This window comes from Loxodonta africana, chromosome 18 (genome assembly GCF_030014295.1).
Source record: "Loxodonta africana isolate mLoxAfr1 chromosome 18, mLoxAfr1.hap2, whole genome shotgun sequence".
NCBI lineage: Eukaryota > Metazoa > Chordata > Mammalia > Proboscidea > Elephantidae > Loxodonta > Loxodonta africana.
In genome coordinates, this window is record NC_087359.1 from 55,249,857 (window position 1) to 55,271,472 (window position 21,616).

The 21,616-nt window shown below is 48.8% G+C and overlaps 1 protein-coding gene across 1 annotated transcript in view; it reads left to right on the top strand.

Moving 5' to 3' along the window:
* Positions 1–550: 550 nt before the first annotated feature.
* ASIC2 (acid sensing ion channel subunit 2) overlaps positions 551–21,616 on the top strand; it is a 325,057-nt gene continuing 303,991 nt past the window's right edge. Inside the window, exon 1 of the mRNA XM_003414344.4 lies at positions 551–1,264. Coding sequence (XP_003414392.2) covers positions 551–1,264 — 714 coding nt within the window. The remainder of the gene's footprint in view (positions 1,265–21,616) is intronic.

Consider the following 21,616-nt stretch of genomic DNA (forward strand, 5'->3'; position numbering starts at 1 on the left):
TGCCTTCTCTCCCGTGTCCCAGCACCGCTGGGCTACGGGCCGGGCTGGTGGAGTCCTTGGGGATGTCCAAAGCAGGCATGGTGACCCAGTGGCCCCTCTCCCAGGACCAGCGTAAAAGCTGGGGTTAGGCGGGGCAGGGGGGACTCAGTTCAGGGTCCCCCGAGGTCCAAGGCGAGGCGAGGCGGGCACAGTGCCCAGGGACTGGAGAGGCGGCTCCCAGTGGGGCTCCTCCAGAGATAGTGCCCGGCGTCGGGCATCGTCCAGGAAGACTAGGGGCCAGAAGAGCCCGGGAACGTTCGGGAGAGGCCAGTGCCAGGGGCGGCGGGCCGAGGCGGCTCTCAGTCCCTGCCGGGCACCCGCGGAGGCGGCGGCGGCGGCGGCGGCGCCGGGCGGGCATGCCGCGCCACTGGAGCTCCTTTAGGGCGCACGCTTCCCTGGCGCGGGCTGTGCGCGGCTGCTGCTGCTGCTGCTTCGACTGCTGCTGCGGACTCCCATGGCGGCTCCGCCCGGCCGGGGCCGCCGCCGCTGCCGCCAGCCGCGGGCTGAATGAATGAGCCGGAGCGGCGGAGTAGGGCTGCCAGCGGCCGCGCACACCCACCCGGGACGCTTCCGCATGGCCCGCGAGGAGCCGGCGCCCGCGGCGGTGGCGGTGGCCGGGCAGCCCGGGAGCGGCAGGCGCGGCGAGCGCGAGCGGGCGCTGCAGAGGCCAGGGGTCGCCCGCAGGGGGCGGCCTTCGCTGAGCCGCGCTAAACTGCACGGGCTGCGGCACATGTGCGCCGGGCGCACGGCGGCGGGGGGCTCCTTCCAGAGGCGGGCGCTGTGGGTGCTGGCCTTCTGCACGTCCCTCGGCTTGCTGCTGTCCTGGTCCTCGAACCGCCTGCTCTACTGGCTCAGCTTCCCGTCGCACACGCGGGTGAGCCGCGAGTGGAGCCGCCAGCTGCCCTTCCCCGCCGTTACCGTGTGCAACAACAACCCGCTGCGCTTCCCGCGCCTCTCCAAGGGGGACCTCTACTATGCCGGCCACTGGCTCGGACTGCTGCTGCCCAACCGCACAGCGCGCCCGCTGGTCAGCGAGCTGCTGCGGGGCGACGAGCCGCGCCGCCAGTGGTTCCGCAAACTGGCCGACTTCCGCCTCTTCCTGCCGCCGCGCCACTTCGAGGGCATCAGCGCGGCCTTCATGGACCGTCTGGGCCACCAGCTGGAGGACATGCTGCTCTCTTGCAAGTACCGCGGCGAGCTCTGCGGGCCGCACAACTTCTCCTCCGTGAGTTCCCTCCGCGCGAACCCACTGCCCCTGCCCCCCTCCTCCTCCAGAGCCAAGACACCGGCCTTTCCACACCCTCCGGGTTGGATGCCTTGCGGCCCACGACTTCCTCAGACCGAGGCAGAGCCTCCTGTTGGGTCCCAGGTTCTGGGAAAGTGGGCACAACTGTTGGAGGAGTCGCACCCCTGGGTCGGAGAGACCCACCTCTCCTCTTCTACAGTCAGCCCCCAGTTCCTCGGCTCTGCTCCTTATGGACTCCCTGGTGAATCTTAGTCCCCCTCTTCCCAGGCATCACTCCCAGGTCCAGAGGAGTCCAAACACTTGCTCTGTGTCTGGGGTGAAGGGACGCGAAGAGAGGGAAGCGTGTCTCAAGTGAGCGAGTGTTGTCTTTGGAAAAACCAATAGGAAGCTTCAGAAAGGGCATTCAGAGGAATCACGCAGAGGCCCTGAGCGGGCTTAGGGCTTTGGAGTGCCAACACTTAGACTCTAGGGGACTTGAGGAGGAAACCCTCCGCCATCAGAATGTTAACCAACACGGGAGCTGTAGCCAGTTCCAAGGGGCAGACAGCAAACACTTCTGCTAGCTTTTAAAAGCGCTCAAGTCTTGAACATCCGGAGGTAGCGAGCAGTAGTGGGTCCAGATGGCTCCAGGTGGGGCCGGCGACCTGCCCTCCTTCTCCAGCAAGGAGGTGTGAGTGTGGGTCTGTGGGCCTGCAGCGTGGCCGAGATGTTGATGCTAACAGCCAGGCGGGAAGAAGCTGCAGGGCTCAGGGTTTGTAAACCATTCGCTGCGCTGGTTCCCCCACGCTGTGGGTCTGGATAACGCAGCTGTTGGACAGAAGGTATCTGCCTTGTGCAGTCTGCCTGGGAGGAGCTCTGGTGCCAGGCCCCAGCGTGGCTTCAGCTTGCGCAGCCATCTGTGTGTAAATGCCCCATAGGTGAGCTCGGGCTTTTCCACTAGTGCCAGGAAGATCAGTGTGTGTGTTTATTTGCAACGCTTTGGTGGTTTCACCAGCCTGTGTTCACCACTCTGACAGCCTCAGTCTGACAGAGCTTTTTCCTGGATGATAAAGAGATGTCAGGGTTCCAACAAGTGTTGACATGGAGGCCGGTCGGGCCAGGCCTCTGATTGGCTGATTGGGTGTTCCTTGTCTAGGATGGTCACCCTGCCTTCAGTCTTGTCCTCCTTACTTTGATGTAAGCCCATATCTAGAGTAGCTCTGAATTATCCATTCCCAAAACATTCCCTTGTTTCTGGGCTTTTCGGCTTGCCTTTAAATAATTCCCGGTGGTTCCCCCGCCCTGGCAAACAGGAGATGCCGTTCACATATGCTTCTAAGTGGCTTCTTTGAGAACTCAAACACAATTCTGAGTTCCACGAAGATGAAGGAATGAGAGTAGTGACTTTGTTGTTTATCACTAGCAGCCCCAAGAGTTAGATTCAAATTCAATGTTAAAGTCACATGTCAGCAGCCTCTGACTCTAGCATTGCACCACACAGCCCAGCAAATATGATTCTGGACACCTGACAGTTGCTTTACACAGTGTGTAAAATTGCTCTCAAACAGCCATTATTTACTTTTGACATTCACCACAACCGTGTGTTAGGAATTAGTTTTATCCCAATTTTAGAGGTGAGAAATATGAGGCTCCAAAAAGTTGTCCAAAGCCTAGAACTAGCCAGTCCAATGTCTAACGTTTTGTCCCAGCAAATGCATTATACGTTTGACCCTGGATGTCTCTTCTCTCAGAGGACTCCTGGATAGGACCCTTGCTCCTCATTCCAAGTCCTGCCCCTCCCAGGAGGGCAGCTGGAAGAATGGAAAGTGCAGCCACCCCCAGGTAGTCCAGGTGGTCAGAGCCTTAGCCCCATGTTACTAGCGCCTCACCCACCTTCAGGAGCCATCTGACTTAAACCTGTTGTGCAGGTCAGTGGCTAAGGAGTCAAGGAGAGCAGGATCTGTCTGGAATGTGGGTTTGTTACATTTGGGGAAATCTGTTCCCTCTGCTGACACCTACATGCCCGTTTGGGGCACACCTGTGTCTCATCTCCCTGCACCCTGCCTTCCTGCATCTGGAAAATTTGCAAGCACACACCCATCCAAGCAAAAGTATTATCTCCATCCTCCAAAGGTATGTGTTCCTGGGGACCCAAAGTGACCCCAAGTGGCTTCTTATCATGGCTCTGCCCTGGAAGTTCCCAGCCCCAAACACTGCACACTAGAGATTTTTTTCCAAGGGTCTCAGAATTAAAAGGTACACCCCTCTATCTGTGGAAGGCAGGAGCTATTTCAGGGGAACCCCAGTACAGAGCAGGCTCATCAAAAATATTTTCCTCTAACCACACCACCCTGTCTCCAGCCTTTGTCATCTTTGACACGGTAGCCCTACAGTGTAGTGGTTAAGAGCGTGACTCTCGAGCTGGACTGACTGGGCTGCATCCTGACTCCACCACTCTCCCACTGTCTCTGTGCCTTTCGTCAAGTGCTTTCATCTCTGTGTGTTAGTTTTCTAATCCATCTAAAGGAGCTAAACAAAGTATATGCATGAAATTAGTTGTCATAAATGTTAAAGGAGCATGTGTGTATGCATTGCGTGTGTGTGTATGTGTGTGTGTAGAGGGGGAGGGCTCTTGAAAAGGTGTTGGCCACCATATACATGCTGCCATTAAACTGCATTATTCGGCTTCCAGCTCTGTGCCCCTCTCCTGCATCCCATCCTCTGCCCTAGCCAGAGTAGTCTTTCTAAAGCGCCACCCCAAGAATATCATCCCCCTTTTTAACACCCTTGCATGGTTCATCTTTGCTCTTACGACAAGGTCCAAGCTCTCCAGGCCTCCATGTGGTTCCTGCCTTCTCTCTTGCCATGCCCTCTCTTGGACTATATACTCTAGCCCTATAGACCAACTTTCAGCAATTGAACCCACTGCTCCCCAAGTTTCTGTGCTTTGCTCTTGCTGCTTCTGCTGCTGGAAGTACCCTTTTCTACTGGCTTGTCCACCTGGGGAATGACTACTTATCCTTCAAAGCCCTTCTTCTGCTCTGGGGCCTTACCTGATCACCACCCCCTTCCCTATCACCAAGGAACTGATGGTTCCCTTGTTTTGGCCCCTCCAGTCTAGGATGCTGACCCTGGCTTCAACCATGTTCTCCTTGCTTTGCTTTAAGCCCATATGTGGAGTAGCTCTGAATTATCCATTCCCAAAACATTCCCTTGTTTTCTGGGCCTTTCAGCTTGACTTTAAATAACACTTGTTAGCTCCCCCTGCCCTGGTACCCTGTTTAGGTGTCGCTCTCTCCACAGGTATATGTTGTCACACCTAGTGCTCCCTGTCTGTCTTCCCCCCTAGACAGGGCGAGAATCATAGCTGATTCTCCTTGGGGTCTCCAGCACCCAGCACAGAGCCTGGCACATGGTAGGTGCTCAGGGAAGGTCTGAGGAATGGGCACCAAGATTCTTGTCTTCCTGCTCACCCTCTCCAAGACTCTTGGCTTATTTTCTCTAGGGAAGTCCCATGAAAGGCATTTCCAGTGAGAACCAGGCATTTTCTGACCACTTATTCCTTTTCAGGAATGGGGGATGGGGTGAGTAAGGAGCAGAATGCCAAGCACTCCCCCAATACCTGTGCGTCCCAAACCCTAAAGGAGCCCGTGCGACAGGTGTGGGGTGGTCTCCAAAGGAGACATTTGGGGGGATCTTCCAGCTGTCCTCAAAGCCTCATTCAAGCTAGTTAACCCAGTGGTCTGGACATAAACTCAGCAGGAGAGGGGGAGTCAGGTGTTGTGGGATGTCTTTTGGGTCCTACCCTCCAGGCCCACTCTTGATGTGTTTACCTGCAGCACCTCTGTTTGTTTGTTGCAGCTGTACAAGGGTTAATCCCTCGGCGGTTAGCTAAAGCAGCTCCGAAGCAGCTCGGCTTCTGAATGCCCACCTCATTTCCCTGGCATCAGGTGTGGACCTCGGGCTCTGCACACCCTGGCCTTTCTGGGTTTTTCTCGGGTGGAGGAAAGCAGCCACTTCCCAATAATTGGGTGGGACGCAGACTGTGAGGCTGAGCCACCTAAGCACCGGGGTCTGGAAAGGGTCAGGCTGACCTGGGCTTAGGATTTGGGATCTGCCCCTTCTTAGCTATGTGCCATGGGCAGGCATTCTGCTCCTGGAGCCTCCGGTAATCATTCGGGCCTCAGAGAGCCGAGATGAAGATAACATATGTGCAGTGACTAGTCCATGCCTGGACAGCAGCAGGTGCTCCGTGTTTGGTAGCTATTGTTATAATGTGGATAAAGGGCTCGGCACAGTGTCTTTGCATCTGGCAGTAGCAGTTATTAATTAGTATCACTATAATTATCGCATTGTATCATCACCACTTACCTGAGCAGGGATATGCTCATTTCCTGGTTCATTCATTCAACCAACCCGTATCCACAGAATGTCAACTCTATGCCAAGCTCTGTGCATCAAGCTCTGCGCTCACTGCTGGGGCATAAAATTAAATAAGGCTCAGTGCGTGTCCTCCAGGAGCGTGCCATGTTGTTGAGGAAAGGGCTGTGTGAATAGATGCCAGGGATGTGCGGAGGTGCCGTATGGGCTCAGATCAGGATGGGGCCTCGGTGGGCTTCTTGGAGGACATGACAACTGAGCTGAGTCTTGAAGGATAAGTAGGAGTTCCCAGGTAGAGAAAGAGGGAAAGGAAGGGGACTCCTGGAAAAGGGGACAGTGTGTGCAAACAGAAGAATACCGAGGCTCAAAACAATGAGATGGAACATGTGTTTTTGAGGCCCCTGGAGTAGTTCAAGGTGGCTGGAGGGAGGAGTTGGGTGGGCTCAGATGGGGGTGGAGTTGAAGGGTGACGGTGTGATGGTACAGTAAGCATCTAGGGGCCAAACTCAAGTTTTAGAACTTTTCTTCAGAAGCTCTGGCTTCTTCTATTACTGGCTGTTAAGACTGTGAAGGGAGACCCCATCTCTGTCCCAGCCCCACAACTTCTACCCCTATTCCTGACTCCATCAGGAACATTTCCACCTTGCTTGCCCCCGTTTGCAGGGCCACCCTTCAGTCCAGATTCTGAACTAGTCATTTTTACTAAAAGCCAAGGGAACAGCACTTGCTTTTCATCACACTTTGTCCCATCAAGCAGGCTGCCTGCTATGAGCCAGCAACAGAAAATGAGAAATCGCTTCAGCAGCATATTGTTTAAAATCAGCAGATTCTGTTGAAATGCTGCTGGGCCAGGCAGTCTAGTCGTTTTGAGATGGATGGCTTTGGGGAGGCAAGAAAGATACTTTAGCCTTTAGAGAAGGAGGGATAAATGAGCTCATATGTGTAAAGTGCTTAGAACCGTTTTTGGCAGCAAGGAAGCACTCTATAAATGTGAGCTATTTCCATTATTATTACTTGCAGAGAGCGTTTCATTGAAGGTCAAAGGCAAATACATTGGGCAGCTGGGATGCACCAGACTGGCCAGACATGTATCCTGCCATCCCAATTCTCATGGGAAGGTTGTACTATAATCCGCATTTTCAGATGGGGAAACTGAGACTCAGGGAAGGTAGCTTAGTTTCTTAGTGTTGCTATAACAGAAATGCCACGAGTGAGTGTCTTTAACAAGCAGAAATGTATTTTCTCATAGTTGAGGAGGCTAAAAAAAAACCGGTGCCGTCAAGTCAAGGCTAGAAGTTTGAATTCAGGGCACTGGCTGTAGGGGAAGACTTTCTCTGTTCACTTTGGGAGAAAATCCTTGTCTCAGCTTTTCTAGCGTTCTTGGCATTTACTGGAGATCTCTGTGTGGCATGTATCTTTCTCCATTCATCCTTGCTTCTCTGTGCCTAATCTGCTCTTTTGTATCTCAAAGGTGATTGATTTAAAACATACCCTACAGTAATATGGCCTCATTAACATAACAAAGAAAATTGTATTCCCAAATGGATTACACTCACAGGGTTAGGATTTACAACACAGATTTTTTGGGAAAAAACATCTCAACCCACAACAGAGGGTCTGCAATCTACCTAAAGGCACAGAATCAGCAGGTAACAAAGCCGGGATTTGAACCCAGGTCCACAGGACTACAAAGTCGTCTGCTCTTTCTACAGCTGGATATGGATGGAGCACTGCCAATGGCAGGCAGGGAGGTTTGTTGGGAAGTCCAGTCCTGCCTCAACTCTGCCCTGACCGGCTGTGTGACTTTGGCCTCAGTATCCTTCTCTGTAAAATGAGGACATGAGCCAAATGACCAATGGGACTGAGCTGAAAAGTTCTACGTACAAGTGGGCAGTCAGGGAAAATGTGGACTTAAATACTGCAGATGGCCTGAGCTTTTCAGCCAACCATTTCTTTTCTTTGTAGAGCTGAAGCAGTGATTAAGGGGGAAATGTACAAGTTATTAAAGTGCCAGAGACACGAAGGTGATTAAATAGACATTTATACAAGGAACATGAAAAGACCTTCGCCGGTTATTTGACTTCAGGGAAATTAGTTTAGGGAATCGAATATAAACTCTGCTCAGGTCTGCAGATATCCAGATTGACCAATGTCAGGCTAGTTCTGATAGTGGCTATTTTGGGGCCATTGTGGCCAGTCATGAAGGCATCAATCAGATTTCTGCCCAATTGACTCAATTCAGTTATCAGAATGGCTGAAGGACTAACTAGGCCATTTGCTTCGTGTGTCAGTCATTTTGATTATCTTATGTGATTAGCTTGGATCAGCTGATCAGAGATTCAGTCAACCAACACGCGTCAAGCACCTTCTGCGTGCCAGGCTCTGAGACCACGAAGACGACTCAGGAATCCTATCTATTTTCCTGTAAGTAGGCCTGCAAAGGTCAATGTGCTCCATCAGGGTGATTGGGTCTATAAGGAGCCACCCATCATACAGGAAGTGGGTCTAGGGTTGTGAAGACCTAGGATTTGTATTAAACACCTGTTATGTAGACAGTCATATTCAACTTTATCAGAATCGAGTAAGTAGTATTGAACTCATTTTACAGATAAGGAAATCAAGGCTCAGGGAGGTTCAGTGTTGCACGGCTAGGAGGCAGCAGGCTAGGAGGCAAAGGTCAGTCCAGCTCCAAAGCCAGTGTTCTTTTCTGTTATATCTTTCTGCCAACGTTCAGAAACGCTGGTAGGAATGAATTCTTCCAGTGATGACGGGCAGTCACAGTCTTTTAAGACTTAACTCAAAGCTTCCTTCACTGCACGTCAGTGCAGGCCCTGGAAGTCAGCCTGGGTTCCAAGGCCCGGAACTTGGAGAAGGAAGTACTAGAGTACTAAGAGTATTAAATACCATAGTACTAAGAGTACTAGATCAATCATGAACTTGCACCCACCTACTCCTCTAGCCAAACGGCTGGATAAAAGTAGACCTGTGGAGGAAAATCCACTCAGGACTTGTGAAAAGTTTTAGTTATGCTATAATGTGAAATAAACTACCATTTTCATACTTTCAAGGACACTGGTAACTTGAAGTCCCAGCTAAGGAAATGTTGCCGAATTGAGATCCAGCTCGGGCCTGTGCTAACAAATAGATGACTCACTTGTAATTGGAACATGAATTGTTGATAAAACAAATAAAAGCTGCTAACGTACTGGGAAAGTTTGTTCTCCTGAGCATGTCAAATATCTCCCCTGACACCATTGTTTATACTACTAATTTGCTTAGTAAATTGTTTCCTACGATTCCATGTGCATTTATTGAGCCCAACTCTGCCAGGCATTTTCACATTCATTATTTTATTTCATCCTGACAATGGACCAGAGGGAAGTATTATTTTCTTCCCACTAGGTAAAAAAAAAAAAAAAAAAATTTTTTTTTTTTTTTAGGTAAGGGAACTGAGGCACACAGTGGTTCAGTAACTCATCCAAGTTCGTAGCACTGGTCCATAGTTGAGACAGAAACTCTGATCTTAGGATTCCAAAGTCAATGCTCTTTCCACTACCTCCCAGTTGTTCCCACAAAGAAATCCTAGTGCAGCCTGGCCAGGTGAACCTGCATTTCTAATCAGATCAGTCTTAATTACTATACCTGGATAGGGTATCATAATATGCATTACCATTTCATTTTATCCATGCAAATATCAAGGGTGTTTATTGCACTGTATTGCCTGTCTGGCTCCATGGAGGTGAAGCCCAGAGAGAATGACTTAAGGCTACATGGCATGCACATAGAAGAAGAGCCAGAGTTTGAGTCCAGGTTTCCTAAGGCCTAGAATGTATGGAGGCAGTGGTGATTCAGTGGTAGAATCCTTGCCTTCCATGCAGTAGACCTGGGTTCAATTCCAGGCCAGTGTACCTCAAGTGCAGCTACCACCCATCTGTCAGGGGAGGCACGTGTGTTACTATATGCTGAACAGGTCTAAGCAGAGTTTCCAAACTAAGATGGACCAGGAAGAAAGGCCTGGTGATATACTTGCAAAAATCAGCCAGTGAAAATACTATGGATCACAGCAGTCTAATCTGCAAGCAATCTTCGGGATGGTGCAGGACTGGGCAGTGTTTCATTCCTTTGTGCGTGGAATCTCCATGGCTGCTGAGAATAGGTGTTGAGGCAGCCTTCCCTTAGGTCTGCCTAGAGACCCGCAGTCCCTCCCAAGGCAGGGTCTGGGTGGTGCACTCCAAGTGGCTGTGGATGAATGGAAAACCCTCTAGGCTCTTGCTTCTCAAACTTTATTCTGATATGATAGGTCTTGGGTAGGCCTGGGATTTGCATTTCTAGCAAGCTTTCTGGTAATGCAGATGCTGCTGGTTCTTAGACCACACTTTGAGGGTAAGGTTATGGGCTCCTTGAAGCCCATGAATGCTAAGCAGGTGGAATCAGGGGGCTCTCCCAATTGAGTCTGAGTCACTGGGTCTGTAAAAGTGCACGTGGAGTAAGCACTCCGAGAGTGAAGCAAGGAAGAGCATCTGGGCAATGAATGCGGGGCTCCCCAGTAGCAGAGGCATAATTGTTCCTGGGGCAGCCTTCTTGCCACACCAGAGCAGGGCCCACAAAGGCCATGGGCCTAGACAAGGTGTCAATCAAAAAAAAAAAAAAAATGCAAAGGGTTTTTGTTAGGAATAATCCCTACCAGCAAACTGTATCTACATTCTAATCCTTGGAACCTATGAATATGTTACTTCACGCAGCCAAAGGGATTTTGCAAATGTAATTAATTGAAGGATCTTGAGATCGGGAGATTAGCCTGGATTATCCAGGTGGGCCCAATGTAATCACAACGGTCCTTTTATCAGAGGGAAGCAAAAGGGTCTAAGAGAGCGAAGGATATGTAATGATGGAAGCAGAGGTCAGAGAATCAGAGATTTGATGACACTACATGGCTTTGAAGGTGGAGGAGGGGCCACGAGCCAAGGAAATGTAGGCGGCCTCTTAGCTGGAAAAGACAAGGAAACAGATTCTTTCCTAGATCCTCCAGAAGAAACACAGTCCTGCCAATACCTTGATTTTAGCCCATAAGACCCATTTTGGACTCTGACCTCCAGAGCTATAAAATAATAAGTGTGTGTTGTTTTAAGCCACTGAGTTTATGGTAATTTGTTACAACGGTAATGGAAAACGAGTACAGGCCTCATTTGTTTTCCATGTACAAAATACTTTTTACTACACATCAGAATCTACATAGCGAGCCACGATGAGTAGGTTTGGATCTGGGTCTGTCCAAAAAACATGAAAATAAAAGAATCAGTAACAAACATACATTTAAGTTCAAAAGTCATCAACACAGGAGTATTTTAATAGGGCTGGACTGGGAATTTGAAACTCAGAAACTTAGAAACGAGGTGGCTGGGGAAGTAGAAAGAACGTGGCCTCAGAAGCCAGACAGACTTGGGTTTGAATCCGACCTCTTTCAGGTCTCAGTTGGGTGACCATTGAATTCTTGCCACTTATTTGTAAAACAAGGACCATACCTTCCTTGTAGGGTTGGGAAACTTAAACATAATGTATTAATTTATTAAAAAATTATTTATGGAGCTCCAGCTATGTGAGAGTTCTGGTGGATAAAAGTTGAGTATAAATACACGGAGGTGTAGTGGGGGGTTGGGGGGCAGAGGAAGGTCCTTTTCCCTGGGTGCAAGTACAAGGGGGCATTAGTTGAAGCAATGAATGACATTAAGAGGCACCACAAATACGAAAGGCACCTGACTGAGGAAGGCGGCCAAGATGGGAAAAGGCCTTTCTGCTGACACATCACCAATACCGATGTCTATTCGTCTTGAAATGGGGGGGGAGCCCAATTTAGAGCTCAGCCCTGGGCACTCGTTACCCTCGCTACATCCCTGTAAATACAGAAAGTGTCCCGACTCTAGAGTGCATAGAAGCACAACACAGATTTAGAGACACTAGATAAATATGAGCTGTCACTGTCATCAACATCATCTGCATTAAGTAGGTGACAGCCCTTCCTTCTTCCAAGAAAGACTTCCAGGCCCCGGAAGAACAGTGTACAGATGTTGTCACAGTTCTCGTCAGGAAACGCTATGTGAGTTTCCTATCACACCGATCTGCGTACATCTGAAGCTTTTCGTGTTTCTTCCCCATTGAGCAGCCTGACGGAAAAGAACCATCAGAGTTGCTCAAGGTCACATCCCAAGTCACCGGGAAGCTTGAAATAGACACCGAAGATATTTGTGCCTGAGTTTCCAGGTGATACTTGTCTATCGCAGCAGAATCTGGCTTCTTCCCCGGGGTGAACTTCCTCTTTTTCCAAAATATGCATGCTGGCCATCCCCTTCCAATTCCAATGGTATATCTGATCTGAAAGTTGTCAAAACTCTGATCTCTGGAAGTGAAGACTTTAATCTTCTCTTGGAACCCCTCCCAACGAAAATGATCTTCCCACTTTGAAATGGCACGGGCATCCACTGTGAACTCTCATCCATAAATCTAAGCCTACCGCTCGGGAAAGCAGATGAGGTCTGATTCTGCTTCTCAGCACAGTCTCACAGAGAAAATTATGAAAAGAATTTGATTTATAGAAGCATCTCAAAGGCTCTGGAGTGAGTCGCGTGTTTATTCACTTTCTTACCATTTATTTTACACTATCTCTTTATGCTCCCTGCACACGGGTTTGGAAGACTATTTGGGTAGGTGCTTATGACCTGCCCGATTACACAGCCCTGCTGAGGAGCGTGGCTCTCTGAGGAGATGTGCCCAACAGCTCGAGTTTGGGGAATGCTCATACCAATGTTGGAGGTAAAGCCCAGCCTGTGAAAGGTCTTCTACCACTCCTCTGTCAGCTTGTCATACTGTGGTGGCTTGCATGTTGCTGTGATACTGGAAGCTATGCCACCAGTGTTTCAGATACCAGCAGGGCCACCCATGATGGACAGGTTTCAGCAGAGCTTCCAGACTAAGACAGACTAGAAAAAAAAAAAAGGCCTGGCAATCTACTTCTGAAAATTAGCCAATGCAACCCTCATGGATCACGACAGAACATTGTCTGACTTGCTCTCTTTGGACGTATCACAGGAGGGGTCATTCAGTAGAGAAGGACATCACGTTTGGTGAAGTAAAGGGAAAGCCAGGGTGAGGGAGACCCTCGGTGAGATGGATTAGCACAATAGCTGCAATGATGTCCCTGAACAAGCTGGTGTTCCCCACGATGCTGTAAGACTAGGCAGCATTTCGTTCTGTGGTCCATGAGGTCGCCATGAGTTAGAGTCAACTCAACAGCAGCTATCTATGTAGCTATCTGTAACAGGCTTGGAGACTGTAGTCCCAAATTCTTGCCTGAACTTTCTGGCTCTGCATTGGTATGGTACTTGGCATGAGTCTCCAGCTGGAACCCCAGGATGTCTACAGGCAGGCTTGATTTAAGATTCAAATATCTCAGAACAGCTGGGGATATTTAACATCTCTATAATTACATTACATTTTTGACGGTACATGGAATGAGAGCCTTTTTGTTGTTGTTGTTGAATATTCCGTGAGCATCAAAGATTTTAAACAACCAGGGAAAACATGACTGGATTTTCCATATCCAAGCATTTCTGTCTTTAAAATTTCAGCTTAGGATGGGTGTCTCAGGCTCCACTCTTCTTTTATCCTGTCTTTGGGAAGGCAAGAGCAGATTGCCCTTGGCTGTGGCTGAGGGGCTGTGTTAGGTGGGCCATGATGCAGAGGAAGGAAGGAAGGAAGCGGGGCAGGCACTAAGCACCCCTGTGAGCCAGGAGTGATGTTCAGCATGCCACTATAGCCATACTCACTGTGGTACCACAAAAAAGCACCACAAGGAAGCTGACGTTCTGCAAGGCAAACCTAAACTTGTCAAAGATGACATTGCTAAAAAGTAAAGGAGCTTGACAGTGAATAAGGAAGACTGAAGAATTGATGCCTTTGATTATGGTGTTGGCAAAGAGTATTGATTATACCATGGACTTCCAGAAGAATGAACAAATCTGTCTGGGAAGAAGTACAGCCAGAATGTTCCTTAGAAGCAAGGATGGCAAGACTCCATCTCACATACTTTGGACATGTTATCAGGAGGGACCAGGCCCCGGAGAAGGACATCATGCTTGGTAAGGTGGAGGGTCGGTAAAAAAGGAAGCCCCTCAACGAGATGGATTGAAGCAGTAGCAGCAACAATGGGCTCAAACATAGCAACGATTGTGAGGATGGTACAGGACTGGGCAGTGTTTCATTCTGTTGTACATAGGGTCGCTATGAGTCAGAACTGACTTGACAGTACCGAAATACAATAACAAAGGAGCTGGGATCAGCTAAGGTCCCTACAAAGGCAATCTGGGAAACTTGGGTGGAATGGGTTGATGCAGGAGGTGGAAAGAGAGAAAACGAGATGGAGATTGGCCATTGGAGGCCCAGACAGAAGAATATCTAAGAACCAGGCTCTGTGCTTCATGTAGATGATCTTCTTTAATCCTCATGACAACTCTCTGGTAGCCGGTACTGTTGTACCCATTTTACAGCAGAGGAAACCGAGGCTTACAAGGTTAATGGTAGAAGTGATGATGAAGGCCTGCATGTCATGCTCTTAAATAACAGCATTTTGAATATTTAATTTATATTGAGCCCTGGCTGCTTCCTTTCCACTTCCAGCCCTACCCTGCCCCATGTTCCAAGAATCTTAACCAGCCAGTAAGGTAGAAAACTACCTATTACCTTATCTTGCCTCCCACCTCTCAGCTCCCACCACCTGGAGTCATGGGTTCACAGTACTGAGTCTCCAGGCCAAGTCACTTATAAGCTGCTTATCGCAAACAAGGGAGTTTTCCAACTTCCATGCCCTGGTGCAGGATGCTCCCTCCCCCGACTGCCTTGATCTGCCATCTCTGGTTCTTAACCCTTGTCTATTCTATGCAGCTGTGTGCTTAGCTATGTACCAAATACACCTGGAAGGAGGCAGAAGGATCTGATAACAGGAAGGGACAGGGAAGCTGGGGCAGGGTGCAGAGGAGACAGCCTTGCTTCTTAGTTTGCATCTTTCCTGTGTCTTGATTTTTATTTTCTTAACCATGTGTATGTATAACTTCCAACAAACAAACACATAAAACAAAAACAGAAACACTGCTTTAAAAAATTCCAGCTCTTCTGAAGTTATCTTAGGCTGCTCTCCATGTAACCAAACAAAACCAAACCAGTTGCTGTCGAGTCGATTCCAACTTATGGCAACCCCACGTCTGTCAGAGTAGAACTGTGCTCCACAGGTTTTCAGTGGCTGAGTTTTCAGAAGTAGATCCTCAGGCCTTTCTTCCGAGGTACCTCTGGGTGACCTTGAACCTCCAACCTTTCAGTTAGCAGCCGAGTGCGTTAACCATTTGCATCACCTAGGGATTCCCTCCATGTAAACCTCCTTATAAACCCCACCAAAGAGATGTCTTCCATCCTTTCAACCACAGAAAACTCACTATGCCACTCTCATGACCCTTTCCTTTCTTGGCCTTTTCTCGCAATCATATACATATACTTGGTTTCCCCCTCATCAGACCATCATCTTCTTGAGAGCAGCAGGGACCATGCTGAAACCCATCTTGTGACTAGCCCGGCACCTACTGCCACACCTTGTAGGTAGAAGGTGCTTCATCTGAATGACCAATTGTCAAGACGTGAACAAGGATTGGTACCACCAAAATACGTGGACTCATTCCATTTTGCAATGACTTATTCAATAAAGAGCTATTGAGAGCTCACTCCTGCCAGGCAGCATGCTAGCTATGAGACACGGAGCTCACATCTTAGAGCTGTGATTTCCAAGTCTCCCTGGAGATTAGAATCACTGAGAAGGCTTGTTAAAGAAATCCCTGGCCCCAACCCAGAACTACTGAATCAGAAAGTATAGAGGAGAGGTCCAGCAATCTGTATTTTCAACAAGCACCCCAGGGGACTGAGGATTTCAGGAAACCCCTTGGTGTGGTAAAGGTCCCTGGGGTGGTGTAAGCAGTTTGCGCTCGACTTCTAACCAAAAGGCCGGTGGTTCAAGCCCACCAAGCAGCACATCGGAAGAAAGGCCTGGCAATCTGCTTCCATAAAGATTACAGCCAAGAAAACCCTATGGAGCAGTTCTGCCAGGCACCACATGGGGTCAGTATAAGTCAGAATCAACTCAGATGACAACAGGTTTGGTTTTCTGGTTTTTGGGTGGGTGGTTGGAGTAAGAAGGGAGACAGATAATATACAGGTAAACAAATAATCGAAAAGACTGTTTCCAATATTAATAAATGCCAGGAAGGCGATAAAATAAGGGGATGTGATAGAGAATGGCTGGGAACTGCTCGAAGGCAGGGATTCCATGAGGAGGTGGCATCTCCACTGAGATTGGAAAGATGAGAAGGAGAAGCCACACAGAGATAGCGGGGGTGGACAGGCGGAGTAGGGGGAGCATTCCAAACCAGGAGCAGCAAGCCAAAGGCCCGGGGAGGGGGGAAGGCGGGGAGAGGAAAGATCTGCTTCCTTCCTTCCAACACTGGAAAATTCAGCTCCAGTCGCTCGGTTCTCCTGCTCTTTGTACGGCAAGTACATCTGGCTCCTTCCAAAATGTAGCTGCCTCTCTCACCCACGCAGTGTGGGAGAACAACATGATTCTAGCAATTCTGAGAATGTTGACCTCCAGAATGCTAATGGGATGTAGCCTTAGGTCCTTAGGCCGAACTCTCCTTTAAAAAAATAACTCTAAGTGAGTGGAAAAACACCACAAAGCCCAGGAATCTAACTTCAAATCCTTGTCTAAGGGCAGTTTGGTGAGACTGGCGTGGCCAGCCCTTCCCTGAAGTGCTACATGTGACTCGTTAGCCCCACATTCCTCTGCAGATTTATCTTCACAAGGGCAGGATCTTACGCCTTTGACCTTCACGCGGGTTTTCTCTATCGAGCCTCTAAAGTCGGAATGACCCTCTCCCCTGGCTTTGGAGTCCCTGAGTGGTTCAAACAGCATGCTTGGCTGCTAATTGAAAGGTTGGAGGTTCAAGTCCACCCAGAGGCACCTCGGAAGAAAGGCCTGTTGATCTGCTTCTGAAAAATCAGCCATTAAAAACCTTATTAAGCATAGTTCTACCCTGACACACATGGGGTCTCCATGAGTCAGAATCGACTCTATGGCACAACTGATTTTTTTTCCCTGGGTGGTGCAAATGGTTTGCCCTCAGCTGCTAACTGAAAAGTTGGTGGTTTGAACCCACCCAGCAGTGCCACGAAAGAAAGGCCTGGCGATCTGCTTCTGTAAAGATTACAGCCAAGAAAACCCTATTGAGTTCGGCTTTACTCTATAGCACATGGGGTTACCATAAGTCAGAATCTACTTGACAGCAAAGGGTTTGTGTTTTGCAGAGAGCTTGCAAATCTGTTACTGCCTTTGACCTTCACAATAACCATGTGGCATAAAAAAAGGAAGCTATGTTCTTCCTGTCTTACAGATGGGACAACTAAGGCTCAGAGAGGGGAATCAACTTGCCTGTGGTCACTCAGCTAGTGCCAGACAGGTCAGTTCTGACTCCTACTCTGGTACTTACCATCGTGGTGAATTGCCACTTGGAGAGAAAATCTATTCCCTCCAATGCAAGTCTCAATGTCAATGACACCTCCTCAGGGAAGTCTTCCCTGATTCCCACTGGAGGACAGTGGGAAGCCTGGTCAGGGAGTTGACTCCTTGGCTTGGAGAGCCCACAGCAGTGTCTGGATCACCTAGAGGTAGAGTTTTCAAACATTAATAACTTCCTATGCACACGAGTCACCTGGGGATATTGCTAAAACACAGATTCTCATGCAGTAGCTCTAGAGCAGGGCCTGAGAATCTGCATTTCCAACAAGCTGCAATGTGGTGCTGATGTCCCTGGTGCATGGGCCACATTTTAAGGAGCAAGGATCTACAAGGCAGGAGGGAAGGCAGCAGGGAGTAAGAGTCAGAAAAGCCTCTGGCCCAGACAGGTCTGGTACCTATCGACTCTGACGCTTTGTTCTGTGGCATCCCTCTTGGGCAGAGTCCAAGGTGGGCCCACCTTGTCCTGAATCCTGCCCAGAGAAACAAAGCTGCTTCTTTCCGGCTAGTGGTTCGGGCTGCTGCTGCTCCTACTTAGGATGCAGACAGTGCGGCAATTGGTAAGCCCCTATTAAGGATAACTCTTTCCTTTGCCTTTCTACGACACTAAAATGACTAGTCATTTAGAGAGACCGTGTGAATGGGGAAATGGCAACGAAGTCACATACCTCCCAAATGAGTCCTCCGCAAGGAGGAGCCGACGCTAGGTATTTCTGCTCCTTTGTCTGAAGTTGTGGCTATCAGTGGACGTGTCAGTTAGAGGTGTGAAGCCGAGAGGGAGAAGCTCTGATCTGATCACAGTAATCAGTCTTTGTCTCTGGGCAGCGTGTTGCTGCTGAGGAGGGAAAGCCTTCAATCCCAGGGAGCTATTCCAGTATCAGGACATTTCTAGGTAATGCATCTAGCAGCCTGTGCTTTTATTGCTCTCAGGCCATCAGTTAGAATTGCTAAGGCTGCTTCTGAACCAGGCCTTGAACTGTTCTCTCATTTCACTTACTCAGGCCCTTGCTAGTTTTTTCAGTCATTCGTTCCTTTGCTCATTTTTTTACTCATTCTCTGATTTGTTTATTCATTTACAGATTCAGACACTTACTGAGTGCCTTTTATAGACCAGGCACTGTGCCGGGCTCTAAGAATATCTAGGTGACTTCATTCCAAGTCATTAGATTCAACATCCTCCCCTCTGTAATATCCTATAACCAGGTAACAGGCTGGACCTCTCATTGGCCTTTCCAGTTTAGTGCTGGAAAACTGGACCGGCCATCTGTTATCTTTAGCCTGAGAAACTGCCCTGCTTCAAATCATCATGTGTTCCCATGGCCTAGAAGCTAAGGGCAAGCATTCGGGTAAGCTCCAAGCTCTCACTGCCACACATCATGCATTCTGCCACTTCGAACTGGCTGGGCCTCCATGAATCCAGCCTTCTTGCCTTTGCATAAGTTGTTCTCTTGACCCGAAATGGCCTGCAACACCCCTGTCCTCCTGCAAAACTCTTTCTTATCCTTCAAAGCTCATATTTATCATCTGCTCCCCTTCCCCATGCCTCCATGCTAGGAAGAATTAGGTCCTTCCTCCCCTGGGTTGCATATGGCCACAGATACTACTGCAAGACTCTATGGTGTCATGGTTCAGAGTCGGGGCTGTGGGTTCAAGTCCTGACTGTCCTGTTTGCTAGTTATATGATGATGGGAAGATTTTACTAGAGGCTGTGCAAGTATTTTCCCATGCATTCTCTATTTGGGTTTGTACAACTCTTAGAGAGGGGAGCAGAAGAGCTGCAAATTCCAAACAAGTGAAGAGATTCGCTCAAGGTCACAGAGGTAATAAGAAACCAAGCCTCAACTGCAAGTCAGACCTTCTCATTCCCTTTCCAGTGCTGATGCTAGTCTACAACAAACACGAAGAAGGTGGTAGCCACTGAGACTCATTAATTAACACCTGGAGGGCATTTTTATTGCTTTCTGCTGAAGGCTAGGAGAAGCCGCTTTGGCTAAAGGAGCTGCAGAGGAGGACCGAGGTGGTTGTGTGATGGTTCAGATTTTGAAAAGCAAAGTTTTGCCTGCGATAATTTAAATAACTACGAGTTATTGCCGCCCATCCAGCAGAGGACAACCAGGCAGTGGTATATGACTTCTGGGTGGGAGGGCACTCATGTGGGAGGCGGGAACCAGGCTTCCAGAGAGAAATTACCACTTCATATTTATGACTTTGGCTTGCAGGAGTGCCGCAGGGACAGGCTTGCTAATACATCAGATAATTGCCTCCGTTCTCCACTTTATTTTGCAGTATATTGGCCAGCCTGGGGACAGATCTGTTGGGCAGGACTCAGCCCAGTCCTCCCAGGTACCCAGAGCTCTCTCTGGGGACACAGCAGGTGCTGGGTGGGGGCCGGTGGGATCATGGGGAAGATCCATCTCTCAGACACCAGGGGACACTGGAATGGTCTGGTCCTATGACCACTACTGCAGAATGAAGGGAGCAAAGGGAAGTCCACAGCTAGGAACCAAGAGACCATAGTCCACACTCTGCTGTGACTGCTGGGTGACCCTGGGCCCTTAGCTGCCTCTTTCTGGGCCCACGGCCCCCTGTCTGGGAAATAAAGGAGATTGTAAGTCAGTGCTTCTCAACTCTGGCGGCACATGAGAAACACCTGGAGGAACTTTTAAAAATATTACTGAAGTCCCAAACTCGGTTCCCAGAGATTTTGATTTCCCTTAGAGTAGTTCCCCTGCCCCCGCCAAAACCAAAAACAAAACAAAAAAAATCCCCAAACTTGTTGCTGTTGAGTCAATTCTGACTCATGGCAACTGCACATGTTACAGAGTAGAGCTGTGTCCCACAGGGTGTTTTTGGCTACGATCTTTACAGAAGCAGAACTCCAGGCCTTTCTTTCATGGTGCCACTGGCTGCGTTCGAACTGCCAACCTTTCAATTAGTAGTTGAGTGAAAATCATTTGCCCTACTCAGGGGCCAAGACGTGGGTATTAAAAAACAAAGAAACAAAAAAAAAACTCCTCTAGGTGATTCTAACATGCAAGTGGAGCTGGGCCTTCCTGGATTAATGGTCTTTGGGGTCTTTCTTAGGATGGATGTTCAAGGATTGTGTGTTGTTGAAAAAGGCAACAAACCAGTTATCTTGAGACCCAGGCTCACTTGTTTCTGTGTTTAGATTTTTGCTGTCAATAATTTGTACCTGCCCACGTCTTCCCTTCTTTCCAGTGAAGTTCACTCTTAACAGTCAATGTTGGAGAACTATGCCAAGAGACGGGGAGGGGGGCATTGCTTCTAGTCTTTTATTAGCTCTATAACCCATTGTCATCGAGTTGATCCTGACTCATACGGACCCTAGAGAACTGCCCCATAGAGTTTCCAACGAGCACCTGGTAGATTAGAACTGCCAGCCTTTTGGTTAGCAGCCAGAGCTCTTAAGCACTACACCACCACGGTTTTCATTAGCTCCACAGCCCTGGGTAAGTCACTTGCGACCCTTGGGCCTCAATTTCCTCATCCCTAGAAAGTAAGAAATCAGTGGGACTCTGCCTGCCTACAAGCAGAGTATTGGACCAGAGTTTGCTTTATGCTGCCATCTAGTCCTTTCCCTTCCCTTCCAGTGCTAAGAGGTAAGCATGAGAGTAGAGGATACTATTCCTGCTTCATAGATGAGGAAATAGAGGCTCAATGTGGCCAGGTAACTTATCCAAGTCCATCCAGCGAGTGAGAAATAGAACCAGACAAACGCCAGTTCAAATCCCATCAATGTTATTTCCAAACTAATTTTGTCTAGTTTATTAAGGTCCCTGGGTGGCTCAAACAGTTTTTGCTGGACTACTGCCCTAAAGCTTGGAGGTTTGAACCCACCCAGTGGTGCCACAGAAGAAAGGCCTGGCAGCCTGCTTCCGTAATGATTACAGCCAAGAAAATCCTATGGAGCAGTTCTGCTCTGTCACATACGGGGTGGCCATGAATTGAAATGGACTCGAGAGCAAGGGGGTTGGTTTTATTAATTTTTCTGCACCGTATCCGTAAAATGGATGGAAATACTACCCATTTCTACAGAGTGGTTACAAGGAGGAAAGAAGATAACCAGATAAAACTCCTTGTGGCGCCTGGCACAGAGCAGATACTCAGTTAACATTCCCTTCTTTCCCCTCTCTTTTCTTTCTTTCCATCCTCCCTCTATTCCTTCCTTTCCCCTGCTAACTTTTAAACTCTTTGAAGACTGGGACCTTTGAAGGCGATTTGCTATGTGTGACCTTGGGCAGGTTGTTTAATCTCTCTGTGCCTCAATTTCCCCATCTGTAAAATGGGATAATTGTGGTATTTGCAGTTGTAAGGACCAAATGTGTTGGGAGATGTAAAGCACTAAGAAT